The 23774-nt window shown below is 37.1% G+C and overlaps 1 protein-coding gene across 2 annotated transcripts in view; it reads right to left on the reverse strand.

Annotated features, from left to right (window-relative positions):
• Positions 1–14034: 14034 nt before the first annotated feature.
• Positions 14035–23774, reverse strand: part of GRM8 (glutamate metabotropic receptor 8) — a 737958-nt gene continuing 728218 nt past the window's right edge. The window contains exons 10-11 of one of the 2 annotated variants that reach the window (XM_044246506.1): positions 20875–21121; positions 14035–14625 (exon numbers count right to left, since the gene is read on the reverse strand). In XM_044246506.1, coding sequence (XP_044102441.1) covers positions 14576–14625; positions 20875–21121 — 297 coding nt within the window. In that variant the 3' untranslated portion in view covers positions 14035–14575. Of the gene's footprint in view, positions 14626–20819; positions 21122–23774 lie in introns of both variants that reach the window. The other variant, XM_044246507.1, reaches the window with a different exon arrangement.

The following is a 23774-nucleotide window of genomic DNA, read 5'->3' on the forward strand; positions in this document are numbered from 1 at the left end:
ACAGGACCAAATATTGCTTCTATTTTTTAATTCTCTTCTTTCTATGTTGCCATTTTTTATAAACTCTGCTCTCCCCTGGTAAGCCTATAACTTTTCATTTCCTGAGTCATATTTTAGACTCAGGAGTATTGGCTATGACAGAAGCAAGTCAACCACACCTGTTTCACTGTGCCCAGAGGAGATAGGAAAACAGAACTGTCCTCATGACATCGCCATTTTTTCCACACCTCAGGGAGAGGTAGAGCTCTAAATGGTGGTTGCTGGGCCAGTGGTAGGCCTACGCAAACCAAACTTGTTTCCATGGCGTGGAGTTGATGAGGTTGAACTGGAGGTCTTAAGAGTTTGTGGAGAAAGATATAAGGTTGCCTAAGACGGTTTTCTAAACAAAGAAAGAATTAACTTTGAGAGCTTTCACCTACTCTGGTAGAGCTCCTTTGAAAATGGGCTGCTCATCAGTCCCCTGTGGGGCTTTCTTAAAACACAGCAGCCTGGCTTGCTTCTAGATGGTCTGATTTAGAAGGTCTCATTTCATATATGAAGGACTGAGATTTAGTTAATATCACACACACTGGTATAGTGGAGTTTGCAATGCAGTTGCCTGACACAACCTGTTTTGTTTCTACATTGGCTGCTTCTATTTAAACAAGGTGACATTCATGATATGCACCCCCCCCCCAAGAGAAAATTCTAGGTTCATCCTCTCACTTCATCGTGACAGCATTGCTGGTGGCTGATGCTGCAAGGGAAAAAGAATGTTCACTTCCCCACCCTACCACACATTCAAAAGCTGTAGGGACAGGAAAAGTGTATTATGCTCCCCTTTTCTGTGAGAGCACTTTTGTAAATAGTCCACATATCTCAGGGATCCAAACACACACTTTATAAAAGTCCAGCTGTTCACAGACACTCTGTGATCAACTTTAACCTTGGATAATTGCACTCTTCCTCTCCAAGGGCAGTTTCAACAGGATGTGATATATTTTGGTTTGGGCTGTCATAGAGCCAAAGGCTCAAAGAGGGCTGCTATAATAACCCCCTTTATCCCAGCTACTGGCTGATCTCCAAGGAGCTCAAAATGTTCTATTAATTTCTTATTAGTTACCAAAACTGAGGTCTTCCGAAGGAAATAGAAAGTCTTATTAATTCCATTTTACAGATGAAGCAGTCAAGGCCTGAAGGCTAAATGATTGTTTTGTGGTCTCACAGAATCTGGAGGCTTTGTGTATCTGGGGTCAGGGATCTAAGATCTAGAAATAAAAACAAACACAAAATTCTGCTATATGAAATAGATGTCTCATCATCTCCCATCCTAAAAGAGAATGGAACTTTCTTTCTGGCAAGTTCATCATAACTTATACTTGACTCGTGGAATAGAAAAACATTTTTCATTCTCCCTCATTTTATGTTTTTTTTTTTTTTCAAGGTAAATGTAGGCATGACATATTAAATATATCAACTTATAAGAAGTTTAACTTATAGTTTTCTTTTTTTATAAATCATCAGTTATATTCAGAAAGCTCTTCCCAGATTTGGAATTTTGTAAAGGCATTGATAGTACTTAAAACTTCTGATATGCTATGCATTTCATCTTTATGCTGTACTATCTTTATGACAAATACTAATACTAATAGTCTGTAGGAGGAAGAAGAAACTGTAGGTTAGGTACCTCCTATTTGTATGAGCAGAGTTCCTCATGCTTGCTTCTAACATAATGCCCATCCCAGCACTCTGGAGTTAACCATTCCCTTGTCTGAGTTGCTGAAGGCAGAAATAGTTCCCTTCATCATTGTACCCCAAATACACAGAAGAGAGCATTGTACTTACTGAGCATGTGTGCCTGATTTATTCCATTTGACTCTGTAGAAATCTGTATACACTCTGTTCTGTGGCTTGTAGATTAACCCACATGGAAACTATCGAGAAGCTCCTTTGGGTTCCTCCTGTGGCACCCACAGGAGATTTAGGGCAGGAGAATGGGACTAGGGTAGAGCTTCCTTTAGCTCTCTGTTTCCTGGGTCACCATGGATTAGTGCTGTCTATCTACTGAAAGTCACATGACATGTTCAAAACCATTTCATGATGCTTTGTTCAGAAATGGCAGATGGACTTTAAAAAATGAAAATAGAAGAAAAAAACAAAAACAGCTAGTCATTTGAAGGTGACCCTTTCCAGAAACTTGAAACTTACACTAGGCTGAGTGTCAGAAAACTATTTAAGGTAAATGATATGGTTTTCTGTTAAATCACAAACCAATGAGAACTTCTGATAATTCTAATGTGTCCTATTTGAATTTTTACAATGTCTATTTTTATTTATTGGTGAATGATACACATATATACCTGAAGACGACCCCCTTCGGGCTGATATATGATTAGCTGTTTAATTGTTCTTCAGAAACACCTTCCAATCTTCCATACCCAACATGCTGATCACTTTGGTCAGAATCACTTGTTAGAAAAGAGGGGACTTTTCTGATGTCTCAGATGATTTGGTTCCAGATTAGTTAGAGTTGACAAATTTTAATCCTTGTTTTATCTTACTTAATGTCGTATCGATAACTGCTTGATGAATCTCAAAAGGGACACCCAAATCAGAGATTCTTAGAGTTGAAATATTTCTCCTCTAACACCCATCACCATTGAGAACACAGATGTCTTTCTTCCTCTGTGCTCTTTGTAGCTTTTGGCAGGGTAATTGGCACCTTATAGATAGTCAGTTTGTAATTGCTGAAATAATCTAAGGGGTCATCTAGTCACACTTCATGATATAAAGCAAGAAAATTATGTGCATAATTTCTTAGGGATGGTCAATAGCTTCCATCCAAAATTTTGTTACATGCAGCAAGGAAGTTTAAATCTCCCTTGGTAACTTAACCAGATTCACTCCTTTTTCTAAGGCTAGTCTGTGTATCTGAGGTCAGTCTTCTTGCTTTTTACTTACAAGTATACTCTTCTAACTTAACAGACTTGGTTATTTTTTTTCCCCCAAAATTCCTTACAGTGTAATGATTTCAATTCATGTTCATCTGATTATACTTGTGTGTCACTTTCTATATGGCCCCAAATATAAACCTATAGATTTGTGTATTTGTATGCATTTGAAACTCTTCCTCTCATGTTCAGAACATCATGCTTATTTTAATGCTGAGGGAGATTCCATTGTCTCCAAAGAGTCAGTTATGCATTATAATCACCCAAATGAAAAAGTAACTGTTGGAGTTTTTGAGAAAAGAAAGACAGTGGTATGCTGAAACACACACCATTACCCAACTTGTTCAACTGAGGTTGAACTGAGATACTGAGGTCTGAATTCTCAATACAGAGGGTTTCTGTTGTCTAAATAACTTTTATCCTGTGTCACAGAGAGGCAAAGTGGTGGAAAAAACACAGCATGAGTACACACGGCTTTTTTTTTATTTGTGCAAAAATGCATTCCATATACCATTGAAAGAAGTTTAGTAGCATGAGGCAATAATGTGGACAAAGAAGAGAGGATATATTAAACCTCGATTTGCACACAGGTCAACATTTTTAGAATTTTAAAGAATAATTTGTAATTCCCATAAAGTGGACTCACTGTATATCACTGTTTTAGCCAATAGTTAGAATCGAACAGATTTGGCATGCCATATTTACTCCCTAGGAACACAAAACATGATAAACAATATTTAATTTTTGCTCATTGTTTGGGATACAAGACCAAACTGTTGGTGGGAAGATGACCCCTATTATTCATGTGAGTGTTTCAATGTGATTCTACTGATTGGGAGTGGGAGGGGGTGTACAGTAAGGTCAGCCAGAAGTCTTCTCTAACTTAGCAGACCGAGAAGCTGTTCCTAGAATTTATTAAATAGAGAAAAGTAAATCACTACTATATGGCAAAGACTTTTCATTTAGATCAAGGAAAAAGCCAAGATAGAGTCCTTATGTCATATAGGAACCATAAATGGTCATGGCCATTAAAAAAGTCTACTATAATTTCAGTCAGTTAAACCTTTGTACACTTTTAAGTGATCATAGTGTAGTACAAAGAACTTATAGAAGTTGGGCCAAAAAAATAAAATAAAATTTGACACTTATGAATGCATTGTGTACCTTGAGCCATTTATGGGATAGAATTCCTCCAACTCATCCAGTCCAGTGGTTCTCAAACTTACTGAGCACAGACACTCAGAGATATGCATTAAAAACACGGATTCTCAAACCCCATACCCTGGAATTCACAATCTACATTTTAAACCACCTCCCTGTTGACCCTGGTGCAGTGGTGTTCTGCCCACTCTTGGAGAAACATCCAATTAAAGCCATCTATAAAATGTTGTCATTTAAAGGGCTTTCTGAAATATCAGTCCCCTACTTTCCCCTCAAAGGAAACTTCTGGAGGGGTACTAAACTTCTGGAGCTAGTGGGTACTAAACAAAGAAGAGAGGTGAGGCAGATTTATGGATTTTTAAAGATTTTTATTTTGAGCTAATTTTAGACTTAGCGATTCATTATTTTAAAAAGGCTTAGTTCTGAAATGGTCCTTTGATGGTGCTCAGCATGGTGAAATTATTAGGTATGTATGTGGTAGAAATATGAGAACAGAGCTCCTTGCTGTTTCTTGCCTAGGCTGTTAAATGACACACCCACAAATAATTATATGGGCTTTATATATTTTCATTTAGAAAATCCTCACCATTTACTGATATATGGTGTACATTCTTTCTTGACTCATATTTTTATGCTTTGGTATATGATGCCAGCCAGCTTTGTCGGTCAAGGAACCATACCTTATTCCAACTATCCCATACTTAAATTCAGCCTTAAACATCATACTATTTTAGAACATATACTCTGCATATTTACTGCTAAATTTTTCATTAAAAAGAAGTATGTGTAGTCTCTCCAATAATAAATGGATTTTACCCATCCATTAAAAGTTCAAAAAAAATTTTTTTTCAGCATGTAGGAATGCTAGTGACCTGTGCACAACCTCTAAACAAAATACCTCCACTAAATATTTCAGTTCCACGCCATGGGTGAATTTTGTCATCCTTGCGTGTTGCGAGTGATTTTAAATATTTATTTAGCTTAATTCAGCATGAGTCATTTCCTCCTGGATTTTAATGTTAACCTCAGAACATATAATGATTGAAAGACGGCATCATTATTATGTATTAATGGTGAGAATTAAGTTAAAATATATTGTAACACACTTGTGAATTTCTAAAGCTGACAGCAATAAGGAATCTACTAAGAAGACATTTTCTCTTTATTATCCGTATTAAATATGCCACTATTATATTCTGTAGGCAGAATGAGACCCATAAATATGGTAATTATATTTGAATACTGTGCAGTCAATATACTTAGAAATTAAATGTTGAAGCAGCCAAATTCTTTTCTTATTGGTTACTAGTTAAAAAAAAAAAACAAAAAAAAACGAAAAAACCCTCCTCAATGCAGGACAGCTGTTGCTGTTAGTTAAAAATCCCTACTGTGTAAATAGGTATTTAGGGACACTCTGAAAAGTGAGGTTTTTGCAAGAATAGGCTATTACAGCTTCTTCATAATGGTTAAGGCTTGTCACATAAACCCTTCCGTGTTCTGGTTCACTGACCTACATCACAGAGCCACTATGGGCTATTGTGCCCATCCAGCAGCCCCACAGATCCAGGAAAGATCTATTTCACATCTCAGATCCCTGCTGATAGAAGACACATGTTCTCAAAACCCAGCTACAATGCATAAATAGGTATAATGATTTTCGAGTTTGAAACTTCCCTTTTACATAACTCAGATCAGGTCTAGTTTTTGCTTCTGAAAAATCCTCACACATGTTGAAGAGAGAGAAAGTCATGCGAGGGGATAGGAAGGGGAGGACTGGACAGACTCATACTGTTACAACCTGAGAACACCTAAAAACCCTTTTCCCCCAACTGATGACTGAATCCAGTACAGCACTGGCACAGGTAACTGCCAGCTGAGAATGCAAACCCCTTTCCTCTTCCATCTGACCTGGAAGGAAGCAGCCAGATCTTTGTCTTTTTGTTTCGTCATGGGTTTCCACTCAAATAGACTTCAATAATCTGGACACCTTTTGCTAGTAATTACTAAGGTTGTGGGTCCAGGACATAGCTATTAGCTAACAACAGTGCTGAAGACCAATGATGAAAGCCAGCTGGGTGTGGTCTAAGAGAGGTGGCATTAAATCCCATTGTGGATCGTAAAGTTCTATCCTTGGTTCACTTACTGGTGGATGATTTGACACTGAGCTTTAACTATCGTCAGCCCTGATCTTTCTAGCTGGAAAACATTATGATAATGTCCGTATCCTAGGAAGGAGTTCACACAGCAGTTACCTAAGAAACTATGTTTGCGTGAAAGAAACAATCACGGCTTGCCGTCCTGAGAGTATAATAAGAACACATTTGCAAATGGTTTGAATGAACTCCTAAATAAGATTCCTTTATATATAGCAAACTGTAAAACTAGGTTGATATCTGAACTTAACCCTAAGTCGTAAATAAGTCCCTCAAGTAGTCTTGTCATTTCTTTTTTCTGATTTCTTACATAGTGTTCGAAATTTTTAAATGAGATCAATCACGAACCATGAAGAAAGAGCCCAACATTGCATAGCTGGTTTTGTGAGGTGCATGGGTAACTTTAGAAACTGCACATTAGAAGCAACTCAATGAAAATGAGAAGTCATAATCAAATTTTTAAAATGTTGGCATTAACTTGAATTTATCCAAAGACTATCCCTCCCTCTAAATATATTTCCCAGAGCTAAGAAGGTTGAGTAGCTCTCCTGGAATAGGTGGTCATGCACAGCACATTGATATCAGAAATCAAATCAGAGGGTTCCAGGAACTTCTTTCACAGACTTGGGCCTGATTTTCCCAGCTGACCTCCACAGCGTTTTGTCTTGACTCTCAGCCAACACATTCTGATACCTCAGCCCTGTGCAAAGCTCCGCACCTCTGTGCTCTTTGATCTCCAGCAAGTGAGCTAATCAACCTTTGTCGCCATTCCATCATCTTTAAAACAGGGGTAATAATAATGGCCATGCCACAAGGCTGTTGCAGGATTTACTCCAGTGTAGCACTTAGCAAGCTGTCGGACATAAAATGGGAGCCTCATAATCTTACCTATTATAATAACAATTATTATAATTATTGTAATTCTCATTATGAGGTAGATTATTGTCCCTCTTAGCTAGTAAGGTTTTGCATCTCTACCCAAGAATTATGACTTTGCACATTGTTCTTATTGGAAGGAAGGAAGAAGGAAGGAAAAGAAAGAAACAATGAATGAAAATAGAAGGCAAGCCCATGAGAGAGAGGAAGCTTGTATACTATAAGATAACATGACTAAGGTAGTCTACTCCTGCAGTCCTTCCTGTTTATGATTTCAGCCACTCTCCCCTTATTTCCTTCCTCTATGCTCCAGACAGGTAATTATGCTTCTCGAGAAGGCAGTAGACCTTACCGGACAATAAAAGAGTCTTGATTGGGATAAAAGATTGGGTGTAAAGGATAATTTTCCTGTGGTGGATTCTGAGGAGCACCATTCACTTTTAAATACCCAGAAGCCAAGAAAAGAGAAAGTTAGAAGTTTTGAAGCTGACCCAAAGGCTTACAGTCCATTCCTTGGAGAAAGCAACACAATGTGAAAGCCAGCTACAACACAGTCAAACACATTTGAAAATTACCACAAAAAACCTGGGATATAAAAGTGCTATAGAGAGAAGCTAGGAAGAAGAAAAAACTCAGCTCCAGATTTAGCCTGGGAAGGCAAATTGAGAGAAGAGAGTTTGGTGACATCAGGAGAAGATCAGAGACCCTGCTGAAAATATCTCAGCAGGAACAAATGCTCATTCTCATAGTAGTTCTTGTCTTCAAATTTATCCCAGGATTTCTAGAGTTGTTCTAATGAATGACCCATGTATATTTAAAAAGGCAAATTGAGGAGTCTGAGTGGGAAGAGCTATCGGACTTTCATACTTTATATGAATGATATTTCCCTCAACTCGTTCTTCTCGGTCTCCCCTGTCTCACTATATAACAGCGCCACCCTTCCAGTGACTCAGGTCAAAAGCCCTGGAATGATCTTTCTCTCTTGGGGCACATCAAATCCATCAGGAAATTCACAAGCTCTCTGTCAAAATCTACATACAGTTTAAGCACTGTTCCCCACCTCTACAACTCTGCTCCATCCATTCGCGAGCATCTCTACCCTGGATCATCCAAAAGTCTTATAGCTGGTGTCTATGCTTCTGCCATTGACTGGATTAAAATTAGGACCCATTATGTCACTCCTTCGCTCCAAAGTCCGTGATGCTCTCCTTTCACTCAGTATAAAAGTTAACAGTTTTTTCAGTGACCTGCAAGGCTCCACGAGATCTTGCCCTGTATCCCACCCTACATCCTTCACCTTGCCCTGGTCTAGACATGCTTTTGCCTTAGGATCTCCTCCTTGTTCCCTCTGCCCAGAATGTTCTTCCTGAGGACACTGCTTATATCCATCTCTCCCTTTCTTTAGGCCTTTCATCCATGTCCCTGTCTGTAGCCCTACTTGCCCTAAATTTCAACTCCGCACTCTACAAAAGCTAATTGCCAACCTATTTCCCCATCTACCTTCTTGGATTTCATTGGCTTTTCAACATTTATTACTACCTAAGTCATCCTCTGTGTATATATTTAACCTTATATTTATATTGTTTACTACTTATCTCTCCCACAGAAATATAAATGCCATAAGCATCAGAGTTGGGTTGCAGTTTTTATTGCTCTTTGGGGTTTAGGTTTTGTCGTGTTGGGTTTGGTTCAGTTCACTGTTCTGTTCTCAGACCCTACAACATCTACTACATAGCAGGTCCTCCACAAATAGTTTCTAAATAAAATAATGACTAAATGATCTTAATTATATGGTTATTCCTTAAAATCCAGCTGCAGTAGCTTCCCTAGGGGCCATCAGTATGCCCCTTTGATATCTGTGTGTTTAGGGGATGGAAAAACATTGACGTAGAAAAGTAATTTGGGATTGAGGCCTTGGAGCACAGGAAAATATTATTGAGTCCAAAAATGTAAAGTGAGAAAAGTGGATCTCTGAGTACTTATAATGTGTATGAGGATATTGTTCAGCTGGGTGACACTTTCAAGAGGTATAAAGAAGTTCAAGAACATTATGAGGAAAAAACCCTGAAAAACAGAAAAATCCATAAACCACATTTCATCTATTTTATAATTTTGCCTCCTACAGAGTGCCTCTTCTTCCTTTTTCTAGGATATGAGTAATGATCCATAACAGGGACCACTAAGATCTGATGCTTTTAGTACTACCTTCCGAAAGTGGGTTCCATATGGAGAGAGTCCTATGGCCTTACACCCACCATTAATGCCCTCTGCAGAACCTAGAGTGCCAGAGAGAAGTGAGCCGTAGATTGGGGCTCTTAAATTCTAGGCTATTTGTGGAAAAGCAGAACTCTGTTAATCATACCTGCCCCCTCTGCTCTCTCACTCTTTGATGGAGAAGACTTCAGTCTTGTTTCTCCTGCCTGGGAGATGCCCACGGATCCTCAAAGAGGCTTTGCTGGGATAGGCCAGGTTTATTAGCTAGTAACAGGAGGTAGGCATGGAGATATGGTCAGTTATCCTTGATTTGTCATCTTCAGAAGTACTCTTGCAAAACACATTTCGTCTTTTAGGGTAATATACTACAGAAAGGGAGAAAAAAATACGGGCTAGAGATGACAGTGCCTAGGGGGCAAAAGAAGTCACAGTCACAAATTATTTGTGGAACCATCAGATAGGGAACTGTTAGCTGAAGGCGCCACACATTTATTCACATTTATCCTCCATTTCCCTTTATTCAGTCTAGCCTCTGAATTACTCTGTCTCCAGAGTTAAGAGTAACGATAGGAAAGAATAATTAAAACAGAACCTCATTCTAGAGCCCTTTCATTACTATTAATTTGTATTATCTTAATACGATTTTAGGTATGTGTGTGTGATCTTTATAATTCAAATACTGGTAATGTAATGCTTGGAACTAGGGGAAGTAAAACAGTGAAATACCACTCATCAGAGAAATAATCTAAAACTTAGAAATAGGCAAAGGATGCTAATACTTTCAGTGCGGCACTGAATTTCTCTCCGTGTGCTTGCTTCATAGCTCTGAGCTGCAGGTGTCCATTTGTTGATTTTTATTGTGTAGATTCAAATAGCATCTATCCAGTGAAACAGAAAACCTAAATATTTATTGTACTATAAGACACTAAACTGGTTTTATATCTAGCCTTTTAACTCATCCGTGTGTGTGTGTGTGTGTGTATGTGTGTGTATAACTGGCTTCTCAAATGCTCTTTGGACTAATTTTAACATCTTACTGGTTCCCTCATTAACTAATGAGTCAAATAAATCCTTGACTTTTTTGTTCTACCTCTGTATGACAGTTATATTTTTAACTTTTGAAATTATACTTTAATACTGCAAAACTTCATTAGCTCTCAAACACCATTCTGTGTTCTAGTGAACTTACCTAACAGGACCTAAGTTATTGGTAAATAATTTTACGCGTACTTCAAAAACTGAAATATTACATCTGTCATTTGTCTTCCCTGTTGTGTCTTTATAACCACATCACCTTGTCTCCCATCCACGTCATAGCATAGTCAGATCCTGTTTTTTTTTTAGGTCCCAGTCCATACGTGGCCATGATAACTCTGTAACAAGTTATTTTTCAAAGTTAGCTCTGCCTAAGCTACTTAAACAGTAGGCAAGTAGAAAAAATATTCTATAGATCAGGTTTTTTCTCTGTCCTTATCACTCTGGAAGCAGATGTGTAAATCAAAATCTGATACAAGACTTTACACTAACCTCAAAAGAGAGAAAAATATTCTGAATGTCCTATTGGAGCATTAAATTAAATGAGAAATAATGACAACAAAAGGTAACACCATCATTAAAGGTTATGCTGTAAGAAGTTTTAAAGAGGAAAAAACTTAAATAGAATAGTCACAGAAAATACATTTTTAAAACAATTATTGCTCTGCATTTACTACTGTGTCTTTAATATGACACTTCCCAACAATGACAGCCAGTTTCTGAGCATTCTCAGACACAATTTCTTCTTAAGGAAATTTTTTCTTCTAGTTATGGTCAAGTTTTTCTTCATTATTTATATCTTCATTAAGGGAAACCATCATAAAAACAAAAGAAACATTTGTAAGGATGATTATATGTGATTAGCATATTCTACAATTTGGTATTATTTCTTGCTATTCTTTCATGCAACTTCATTGTTATTTTTAGCAATTTTATTCCAGAAGATGGATGAAAATACTGACATTAAAGGAAATAAAATAAATGAAATAAGAAAAATTGGTAAGTCTGCATGATAGAGTTTGAGAATGCTGTTTCTCCCACTTGCTGACTAAATAAATATCAGTGTTTGTTAATATAATTTTGAAAACTGCTGGTATTCTTTTTACATTGTCATCAGTAAATAATAGAGGATCTAGCATCAAAAAGGGAAGAAAATATAAATGATACAAACTTCTCTTCCCAGTGAGATTTCCTATAATATGGTGTTTAATTTAAATCGAAAAAGTAAAACCCTGTTCATGTGAAAAACCAATTATTTTTGGTAAAAAAATTTCTTAAAAACTCCAAAAATTAAGTTAGCCATTTAGTTCCAATTCTAGTTCATAATGGTCTCCTTCAGGTTTAAATTTATGAGTAGTTGTTCTTATGAAGAAAATTAGATCAGCCATCGTTGATTTAGATACTTTTAAATATTAACTAGTATAAGCTAATTTTTTTTTTTAAATTGAGGTCAGATTTGGCCCAAGGTCATACTAATATATTGTTCACTATATACTAGTGACATTTGCTAAATATTACCTCGGGCTACATTTTTAGCATTCCTTCTGGCATGGTGAGATTAGATGTGATGTTTCTTGGCCAGAATAAAACACAAGGTCGATTCTAAAGAATAGAATACTATATATTTTTTCCCATGCAACTTTGCATTTGCTTATCTATAGTACACAGACAGTTCATTTTAAAGCATAGGACTTGTGAACCACTACTAGCACATGGTAAATCCTTCTCCTTACCGGATGCCTCCCTATATTGTCCCAGCCTCTATGACTACCTCCTGAGCCCTCAGCAAAATCCCTGAGGAAAAAAAAGCACAGCGGAGGTCAGAATTCTCCAGCTCCAACTGTAATAGGTTGTGGGAATTAATCTTCCCACTGTCTGGGGCGGGTGATCATTTTCATCAAGAAGAAAGACCCCCCTCCCCCGCATACCCCCACCCTAGAGAGCATTAGAAAGGGAGATTGGGATATGCAAATCTACAAGAACTATTATTCAGTTCTATTATGAGTTAAGTAAGATGTTGTAGAACACCAAACAAGTATCAATTGTTTATAAAAAGTACTTAGAAAAAAAATAACCCATTGGTAAATTTGTAATAGGAAGAACAATTTTGAAATGTCATGAGTTATGTTTAATTTATTTTTCTTCCCAAAGCCTTTAAAAAATAATAATAACCCACCTTGGCCTAAGAGCTGGCTCTGCTCTTGTAATCACCCTGTTGCATCCACTTCCCCTGATTAGAGTCAATTAGTAAGTGAAAACATACTTGAATTTTGCTCTTTGAATGAAACCCAGGCTGTTTAAAATTCAAGCATTTTTCTCAACCAAACATATGGATACTTACTAATTAAAATTAAATTAAAAAATGTAAAAGCCATTAATAATCTCCAATACAAAGGAAACTGTCAACTTAAAAATTAGTAATATACAATTATAATTACTTTTCTTGGTATGGCTATCAATTCTCAGATACATGGCACAATAAAATATACTACATGTGCAGCTATGAGTTTATTCTAAGCTATGTTTTATCTAGAAAGGCACACCTAGAGGTGGGTTGAGAATCCTGATTACAGGATTGTATGTATCAGTAACACAGATTATCTGAAATTTTGAAAATAATGCCCTCACTCCTTGATTTAAATATCATCCAGTACTAATAGGAGAAACTCCAGAGAAGACCAGTAAGTACACATTTCCTTCTGTATGTAGCTTTCTGTCTCTGGAAGTATCTAGGAAATGTTACTCCAGGGTGCAGGGGCCCGGGCTGTGCTCCTTCAACTCTCTATTAAATAAGGTGACTGTCAAAATCTGGGTTGAAGTTACAGAGCATGGAGAGTTGTTTCTATCTATAAGGAGTGCAATGAGCCGTCCAAGCTCACTCAGCAGAGAGAACATTTACTAACAAAATGATTGCAGAGACCCATTGCCTTGATGGATGTCTGGGATCATGTAGCATTGAGGAGCCCCTGACAAAAATGGTAACAGATTTGAAAGCCTTTAACAGGCTCCTTTATCCATCCTAGCATGGTTTATTAGCATGACATAGGCTTCCTGTTTTTCTCTCTTTAATGATACTGTGCTATGAACCAACGAATGTTTTCATTTGGAAAATAAGAAAGCATTGACATGTTATCTGAACTGTGGTTTCTTTAGAGATGCCAAGGGAATAGATATGCTAATTCTGTGCTTTGAGGAATGTACTGGGTAAGGCCCATTACTTCACTGATTTCAATGGATACCAGGCCCAGGTAAGAAAAGGTTAATAGCACATACCTTGAAATATTTCACTGTGTGAAAGTTTTGACTTAGAACATGGAGAATTTCAGTGACCCTTCCATATGCTTTTGACGATGATTTTCATATTACATTCTCCATAATAACGTTTAACTCATCATTAGCTAATTAGAATACTTGAAGCAATTTACCTCAAGCTCTTGCTTGATTCTTCATAAAAAAAGCAATTATGATGAAAAGTTACCACATAAATTTTGAAATACTCACAGAATCTTACACAAATAATGCTTTATCATAGAGGAATAAAAGACAGCTTCTTCATACACACATGAATGTACAAAGACACAGTCCTTAGGGAAATCATCAGGAGTTTACAGCAATAGTGCCAACTGGAATGAGTATTCCTTGGCTTTAAAACTGGAACGAAACAACGCTCAACATTTGCAAAACATTCCTTTATTATTAGAAATAAATTATTTTGTATAAAAAATTGCATGCGTCAACCATTGCATTTATTTTTAGCACAACCCAGGGCTTCAGTCCGGTCAGCCATTACAAGAAACAGAGTCATTGTCTTATACAAGTTGAACAAGGCGGGACAGGAATGGGAGTTCTCACAATCACAGAAAAATACTTACAAGAATAACATCAGACATGGTTTATTTCAACAGCATTTTTTTTTTCACAAGCTAACATTAGTTTTCCTTTTGTTATTTTTTTTTTTAACTGCTTATGAGTAAGCAATACTTTAGCTTGACACTCATTGGTTGTACTGTATAAAATGGGTTTTTTTTTTTTTTCACTCTGTTATTGGTACTTTTGGCTCATGGCTACTTGGTATTCCTTACAAGATTGACTATTAATTTGATTGATTGTAGTCTACAGAGATCTCCAGGAGTGAGTTTTGGCGGTGTCATGTTTATTGTTTAAGATCACGTACCAGATTTCTTCATATTGTACCATTTCCCTGTTTCAGATTGAATGATTGCTGTAGCTGATATATGTTGTCTTAGTAGAGGAAGCTGTTAAGACAAATGAAGACAAATTAATAGTATATCAAAATAAATTATTTTGCTAAAATGATTTTAAAAATTAAATCCTATAATCAGTATTTTTCTGATACTCCGTTTTTATAATTTACATATTTTTTAAACCATGTAGTAGGAATTCAGTGATCACAGGAATAATAATGCAGCAACAGTTTTAATCCATAAAACCACTAGTCTTACTTATAGTATTTAGCAGATAACCAAAAATGGAAAAGTTCTAATCATAATAAATTCAGGTGAAATTCAACTTAAATGTGTGTTTTGACTAACAAAGATACACAGTATGAAAAATGAAAGAGCACATAAATTATCTATCCCGCAAAAGACAAAAAAATATTTTTTTACAACTTTAGTTAAAGACTTCAATTCTTTGAGTCTGGTTTGATAAGCAAAACCAGGCAAGTAATTGTAACTAGTTGTGCTTTGAAAATGAATATTTTCCATTTAAAAACAAATAATAGTTTCAATTTTTCAGTATTTATTTAGAGAGGGGGAGAGGAAGAGAGAGAGAAGAGAGGGAGGAGCAGAGAGAAAGAAACGTAAGCAGACTCCATACCAGATGCAGAGCATGATGTGGGGCTCGATCTCAAGACCCTGAGATCATGACCTGTGCTGAAATTGAGAGTCGGACCCTTAACTGACTGAGATACCCGTGTGCCCCTTAAAAACAAATAATAACTTTTAGACTCTAGAAGTGAACATAGTAAAATATGAGGAACATAGAATGTTTGTAAATATGTGTATTGCTAATACATATTTATGCACCGACTTCAGCCAAAGGGTACAAATGAAGATGTTTAAAAACTCAAAGACTTTAAAACTTTAAAAACTTTAAAAAACTCAAAGAAGGAAATATAAATTTAATTGTTCTGGTACCAACTCACTATAAAGTAAAACTTATTATTGTAAGATTATTAGAAAGATATGAATAGCAAAATATTCTAAGTCAAATTCATACTCATACTTTCATTTTCCGAGAATGTAAACTTAAATCCAAGTAATACCTTTGGTTTTTTTGGAAAGATGTGATAGAATAAATCTCTGTTCTAAAATTCAAATGTGATGTCCTATTTTTCAGGGGAATTCTGGAGTGCATAATCATAAGAAGAAAAATATGAAAAAATGCTACACATGTATGTATTTCACGACATAAATCCAATTCAGAATGAAACAGATTTTTAGGTAATTATTTAGTTTTTGAATGTTAAATAAGCAAATTATAAAGCTCTTCCTCTGGAGGCAGAGGACTGGCAATCAGACTCATTCCATTTTAGTTCACATCAACATCATAATTGACAGAACAAGTTCTTACCTGAGGCTGAGATCACATAAAGTTCACAATCACAAAAATAAATGCAGCGAGGCTAAGGAAGTGCTAATCAAGTATGTTTTTACTATTTTTGATTTCATTGAATATTATGAGCCTCGTGCCAAAAATAGCTGACGTATCTGCTTCTCTTATCTCCATTGTTCACACTTCTAGAAGGGTTATTACTGTGGCACACGGAAAGGAAGTAGGTTTTAGACCTGGTTTCGAACTACATTCTTTTCCCTACGAAATGAGTTTATAAAAAGATCTGTGAACCAAGTCACTGGGCCTTAGTTTCATCGCTGGTCCCAAATCCACAACATTGGGGTTTTGTGAGAATGGAGGTGGCGTAGGTTTGTGGGGGAGCAGCTGTGTCTGGCATAACAAATATAGAATCCTATTTTCCTATTCACCCCTTCCATAAAGCTAAACGTCTGTGATGTTCAGTTTGGTGTGAAGTGAAGAAACACAGTGATTTTTATGCTTGTGTACTTTTTTTTTTAAGTTTTTAACAATTTCTAAAAATATAATGCTCTCGTATACTTCTAAATTCCCTGTAAGAAAACAAAATCTGTACTTCAACTAATTTTTTAAAGGACTTTCATATAGTCTTTAAAAAAAGATGAAGAAAAATGGTCCTACAAGTTAGAAGAACGACCCTTAAAATGATGGTTCACTGTCCTGCTCTATTCAGTATCTTCAATAGTGGCTCAACATGTAGGAAATATTTATCAAGTTTGTAGATAGCTTGAAAGAAAAATTATGGAACAAATAGAGGAACTAGAGTCAAAAGACCTTGAAGAAAATGATATTCAGAAGACGTTCACTTAACAGAAGGTGATTTGGATCAGACCATTCAAGGACCGTTCCAACTTTGAGACTCTATAGCCAATTAAAGACTCATACTTCATTTTTTAAACTCTTCAAAGTTATCCCCAGGGAAAAAGATGGTAGAATTCTACTGAGAACTCTGACTATAATTTACAAAAGGAAAGTCATCTTAATTTTTGTAATGGTTAGAAAAAGAGATGCAAGGCTATGGACAGAGATGAGTTAATCATTGGGAAAACGGTGATGAGGGACAAACCGTCAAAGGCAGAAGTCTTGCGAGAATCTTTATCCTGGATGTTATTACAGAACGAAATAGATCAGAGATGTACGTGTGAGCTACTAGGGAGTTTTTACAGCGGCAATGAATATACTTAGGTGACAATCCGTTTTGGAATACAGCAATAGTGAATTGCCTTGTGGACACCACACTGTGTTCATAAGCGAGAGAAAGCATTTCCACCCCCAGCAGCAGCTGTTTTCATGAATTATTCATGAACACAGCTTAAGGAATACCATGTTACAGCATTTGTTAATTGGGTGCAGTTGATAAATTCATGCACATCAACTTTGTTCCTAACTCCCTTTCCACACACTTTTATGAAACAACGCTTGACCTTTTTTTATGTGAAATGTAGTACTCTGCAAATTCAGTAATTAACATGGACTCACTGGTCTCCCTTCCGGCTTCATGTTACTTGTATTTATTCTGCGGAGATTTTGAAGCTTTAAAACCTTAAATATGTGGTCAGAATTTCTGGCATTAGCAAGTAATCTTTAAGATGAAAGTTTCTAAGTATAATGGACCTACAGAGCTCCATGGCCGAGAAGGAAAAGCATTGCATGTACATCATAAATACATGGCTAATTGATTAAAAAAAAAAAATCCCAACAATGGAGTAGCAGCCATAATTACTCAAGTCCTTCACATAGTAAACAAGAAGAAGAAAGAGGGATGCTAAAACAGTTTTTGAATTTTAAGTCTTTTCTATTAATGATAGAGCAATCTACATTTTCAAGGCAGCAATGACACTTCTGCCTTATTTATATGGTGACTTGTAGTTTACAAAACACTTTCACCCGTGTCACTGTAATGGTGACTTGTCATAAGTCTCACAGCAGGAGGTATGAGAATGCAGCAACATGGACACTATTCCAATGGGTTAACCAGCCCTCGATTTACTGAGAAGAGACTCTACCCATGCCCAGAGCAAGCTTTTTTTTTTTTTCTTTTTTAAAGATTTTATTCACTTATCTGACAGAGAGAGACACAGCGAGAGAGGCAACACAAGCAGGGGGAGTGGGAGAGGGAGAAGCAGGCTTCCCGCTGAGCAGGGATCCTAACGCAGGGCTCAATCCCAGGACCCTGGGATCATGACCTGAGCCGAAGGCAGATGCTTAATGACTGAGCCACCCAGGAGCCTCACAGAGGAGGCATTTTAAATCTGAGGAGGCATGGGGTGCCTGGGTGGCTCACTCTGTTGAGCAGTAGTCTCTTGATTTATGCTGGGGTCATGATCTTGGGGTCCTGGGACTGAGCCCCACATCAGGCTCCATGCTCAGCACAGAGTCTACTTGAGGATTCTCTCTCCCTCTCCCTCTGCCTCTACCCTTGCTTGAGGAAAAAAATCTGAGGAGGCACAGTTCTAGGTACGCTGGAGAACAAAGGCTTTCCCAGTATTCAGACTACTTCTGAAGACCTAAGACACACTTTTAGAAGAAAAAGACTGCATTTAAGTTATTAGGGTTATTGACACACTTGTAGGGAGTGTGATTTTAGAAGACTCTTGCCTCAAAACCACTATTACATGTCATTGAGGTAACAGGGACACAGGTAGGCCATGACACCTGGTGATGCAAGGGAACAAAGATCAACAGTGGTTCCCGCAGTGGGATTGTGGGAGGATGTGTGAAGATTCCATGCGCTGTCTCTCCTGAATGTGTCACTTCATCTGGACCCAATTTATTAAAATCCAAACTATGTAAAAGATGAATATATCAAAGTTGCCAAAGTACAATTTAACCACCTTTCAGGTAGTAACTGACTTTATCTTGATTCACCTTTTGAACTTTCTTTTACCTTCCAGAAGGAGCACCTGACTCCTACAGCATATTACAGACTAACCTTCTACACAAGACCCACATTTATGCTCTCTCATTCTTATTTCAGAGAAGATAGGGAAATGCATGCTTGCTATATAATTTCCACTTCAGTGTCAACAGAAAATAACAGAAGGAAAACAAAACACAAGAGACTTACTTCTGTTAAATATGGGATTGGTCTTTATCAGTGCTGGGAATATTCCTCTTCAGGGAACGTATGTATTTTTTAAAAGCGTGGGAAAATTTATTAATTTTTCCCCCCACCACTTTCCAGAAGTGAGTCTGGGGTGACTGGTATTTATTTCAATGTCTGTTTAGTTGTTCCCATTTGCAACCATATTACCTGAAGGTTTTTAGACTGTTGTTAAAAAACCAAGTCCAGCTATAGGCTCTGGTGAGTTGTTGCAAGAAACGCCGACAGCTGGCCAACAGCAGTTTTCCGGCATCCTAGGACAGGTTTTAACTGTCTGCACTGATGTTTTCAAGGTAGAAAAACACAGATAAAATTCTGCCTTCACATCACACGCATTGAACTCTGACACCTTTGATAGTAGTTATAGTGCATCTTTTACGACAAGACCAAATAGGCCCATTATTACTAAATAGCTTACCTATACTCAGAGATGATTATAATGATTTGTTATCAAAACCTGTCTTTATCATGACTTCTCTTGCAGTTTTTCAAGGTTTCATGTTTGCAGAAAGGTGAATACGTGGGGAGTGTTTGTGGAATTCTTAAAAGTCTTCTTTATGTACAAATGACTAAATTTGGTTATTAGTGAGCTGAAGGCCATCTTGCCAGAAAAATCTGACCAATAATTCCAAGAAGTCTGATAGTAATTGTAGCCAATAAACGTAACTGATCAATACTTATCTTCTAAGCCATTTCTGCGTATGGGGCATTAGAATAGACAATGTTCATCTGGAAATCTTGATGTAAGGAAAGGTTTATGTTATAATAATTATATTAGATAAAATCTACATTTAATCTTCCCTGTATTTCATGTCAGAAGTACAGAAAATAGGGAACACAGCCTGTTGGAGGAATCTGAGAGGAAGAGCGTATTTCTGCATCTGGTTTTATCCTTAATTATTAAATAGGTATGTTGTATTTCCAAAAAACAGGAAGCCTGAGGTCTAATGCAGGAATGTTAGCTTTCATATCTTTTTGATCTATCTACGGAAACTACTAATGTAAAAATTGTAGTGTTTTGTTTTTACCATACTCAGCTACCTGGTATTTTACAGTACAAATCTTCAGCCTATTTGCTACTCTTTCTTAGATACCAAAATGGACCAGTTAAACTCTACTGGATTAGTTTGGTGCTGGTGTGTTGTTATCATGTGCTCCTTCAAGGGTGACTACAGAGAAGAAGAAGGAAGGTCAGGAGGGGACAAGTGGAGTGGTGGCTGACAGGAAGGACCCTATTTTCAGGGTCATGAGGCTTTCAGAGAAGAGCTCTATTTTAATATATCCAAGAAGGGTCCACTAGGGGGAAATAAGTATTAACTATGATTTAACCCAACATGTTGGCTCATTCGTTTTCTCATTTCCCTAAATACCATATCATTTATTTGTGTCAGGTCTTTGAGCAACCAATAAACCAATAAAGAACCACCAATATTGAACTAACAAAGATCAAAGAGTAGTTCCTAAGTGCTAAAAGAAAAAATACATAGAAGATAGTTCCAAGCTTTAGATGCTTGGTAATGCCTCAAAGGGGAGCCACAAGAGTCATACTTTGTAAAAGAGATTTTGTGTGCATGGTCACACTCTGGATAGGAGCCACTCGCCTTGAAATCATTTGGTTCTAACCAAATGGTTCTAGGTGCCATGACAGTCTCACGGTGTGCGAGTGAGTAGCGCCATGGCCCCTGGAACCATGCCGCAGAGTCCCCGAGACTAGAAGAAGAATGTTCAACGTACATCTATTAGGAAGTGCTCCCGCTCTTGGCCATCGGAAAGTCTACAGATGACTTACTGTTGGTTTCAAGACTCTCACAGAGTTCGCTTTTCACCTCTCCATTTGGTCTGTCATTTCCTTTTTGGATCAGTTTGCTTTGCATGGTAGCAGCTGTCACCACAGCCTTGAAGCTCCTCTTGCGTTTTTGAACGTTCTGCTCTGGATGAAAAATTATAATATAAACCTTGGGCATGTACAGCATGCCCAGAGACACCGAAGCACTTAAACTCATGGAGACAGTAAGTGTCGTTGTCTGGATGTACATCTGAGGGGAGGAAAAAAGAAAGAATCAATGTTGGTGAGCCTGATCTAACATCAAACAGCACAACCATTGTCTATAATGAGCAGCTTCTCTGCTCAGGGTGCATGAGAAGGGACGTAGAGAAATTGCCCTTAATAATAGTCAAGCAATTCTTTATCCCTACCTGCAAATATTGGTAAAGTTGTCTTGTTTATGGACCCTAATTCCTTAAAACAAACACAAATAATTAAGCTGATGAAGTTTTGTTTCCTTTTTTAGATTATAATTAAACATATATAAGAAAGGGAACAAAGCCATTCTGGACAAAGGCTAACATTTTATGACCTACATTCCTTCTTCAGAGAGGTGTTATTGTTTTTAACAATAAACTTAACCTAGCAGGTTATAGTGGAAACTGAGTGGGAGTGAAATATTCCAGAATTTCACTATTGCCCAGAATTGCTTGACTAATGCTAGCATTTGCATCTTCACATCATGACTTAATTTCAGCTCTCAAACCTGATAAACCTCATAAGCATGCCATACAGGCTTGATATTTTTATTTATTTAGAAGGTTTTATTTATTTATTTGATAGAGACAGACATCGAGAGAGAGAGAGAGAGAGAGAGAGAGAGAGCGCACAGAAGCAGAGGGAGTGGGAGAGGGAGACGCAGGCTTCCCGCTGAGCAGGGAACCCTATGCAGGGCTCCATCCCAGGACCCCCGGGATCATGACCTGAGCAAGCCAAAGGCAGATGCTTAATGACTGAGCCACCCAGGCACCCCCAGTCTTGATTTTTTAACACAACCCACCCCAAGGACAATTCCAGAGGATTTCTCAATGGTGGCATCATATCAAAGTAAACATGGGTGCTTTAACAAAATACATGACTCTCCTCCAAAATTTAAATATGCCCTCTGGGCATAGTGTTCCGACCTCTGAATTTTTAAAACTCTCCTCCTATGCTCAGTTCCTTACACTTACTGCATGAAATTGGCTGCTCTGGTACTTAGAAAGAACAGTCTCTCTGCAAGATTCTTCTTCCTAGAATGTAGAGGTCAACAAGCTGAAAAAACCAAACCTAAAATCACTTTGGCTTTTTCATTATGGTATGAAAATAGACTTGATAGCATTTTAATCCTTTTTTAAAAAATTTCTCACTGTTACTTATTTATAACTGAAACAGAAATTGTGCATTTAGGGTATACAACTTGATGTTTTGATAAACAAATATACTGTGAAATGATCTTTGCTCTCAAGTAATTAACATATCCATCACCTCGCCTAGTTACCACTTTCTTTCATTGTTTCTTTTTAATGTTTTTGTGCTGAGAATGCCTAAGATCAACCCTCTTAGTGAATTCCCAGTCCATAGCACAGTATTGTAAACTTAGTTGCTATGATGCATATTAGATTCCCACAACTTACCCAAGCATAACTGAAACTGAATGTGTTTTGACCAACATCTCTCCATTTCCTCCTTCCTCTCCCACTGGCAAAACACTGTTCTACCCTCTGCTTCGATGAATCTGTTTAAGATTCTACATATAAGTGAATCGTGCAGTATTTATCTTTCTGTGTCTGGCTAATTTCACTTGGCATCATGTCCTCCAGGTTCATCCATGTGGATGCAAACGGTGGGATTTCCTTCTTTTTAAAGAATGAATAATATTCCATTGTAGGTATATATCATATCTTTAAAAATAAAAACCTTTGACCTACTTCCAGTTTTCATGTCCTGAGCTCAAAATATAGTGTCCTCCAAATAACTTGGAATACTGAGGCCACAAAGAAGCTCTTAGAGGTCCCCTTCCTCCTATCTTGGATCCTTGTTAATATCTCTTCACTCTAACCATGTCTCTGAAAATGTAAAGTTGTCACATTGTATCAGGCAATCCAAAGAACCCAAACTAATTGTATCTTTTAAAATAAAGGATCAAAAGCCACCCACCTTCAAAATAAGTACTTGAATCAGTGCTTTTCTTAAAAGAGGGCAAGGCTGTAAGGTAAAGATTTGTCCAAACAATAAGAACTTCAGTTACTAGTACTGAGAGACTATCCTTGTCATGAAATCACACCATAAGGGTGACTGAGTTTACTATTCATCTACCACTAAAGCTGTCCTGTGCATAAGACCTCATTGTGAGTATGGGAATACCTTCCAATAAGGTGATATAGATGGCTTTGTTTCAAAGTTCACTTCCTCCAGGAAGCCCTCCTGATAAACCTTAACTTAATGATAATGTTATAATGGTGTCTTATTATACTTCTAAGCACTGATGCATTGAAAAATCCATAAAGTGGATCACTTACCGATGCATAATTATGTAATTATAACTGTGATTTATATGTAGTTATAACTAATTTATATGAACTTTTTAGTAACTTATGAAATGCCCAACTAGGGTATAAACTTCCTTAGAGCCTATAATCTACATTCTTTTACTTATAAACCTCTAAGAAACTATACAAGATTCTACACACAAAAACTACTGGAAAACTCAGTATTCTTAGGTATATAAAGATCTTCACAAAGATTAGATTTCCACAAGATCTGATTTACACAAATCATACAGAGTATGCCTTCCAAATTTTTCACTCTGTCAAATTGACATCGCTATGGCTATAACATAGGGTGGAAGATATTTTAAGTAAGAAACACAAAGTGATGAGGTA

Source organism: Neovison vison, chromosome 4 (assembly GCF_020171115.1).
Source record: "Neovison vison isolate M4711 chromosome 4, ASM_NN_V1, whole genome shotgun sequence".
NCBI lineage: Eukaryota > Metazoa > Chordata > Mammalia > Carnivora > Mustelidae > Neogale > Neogale vison.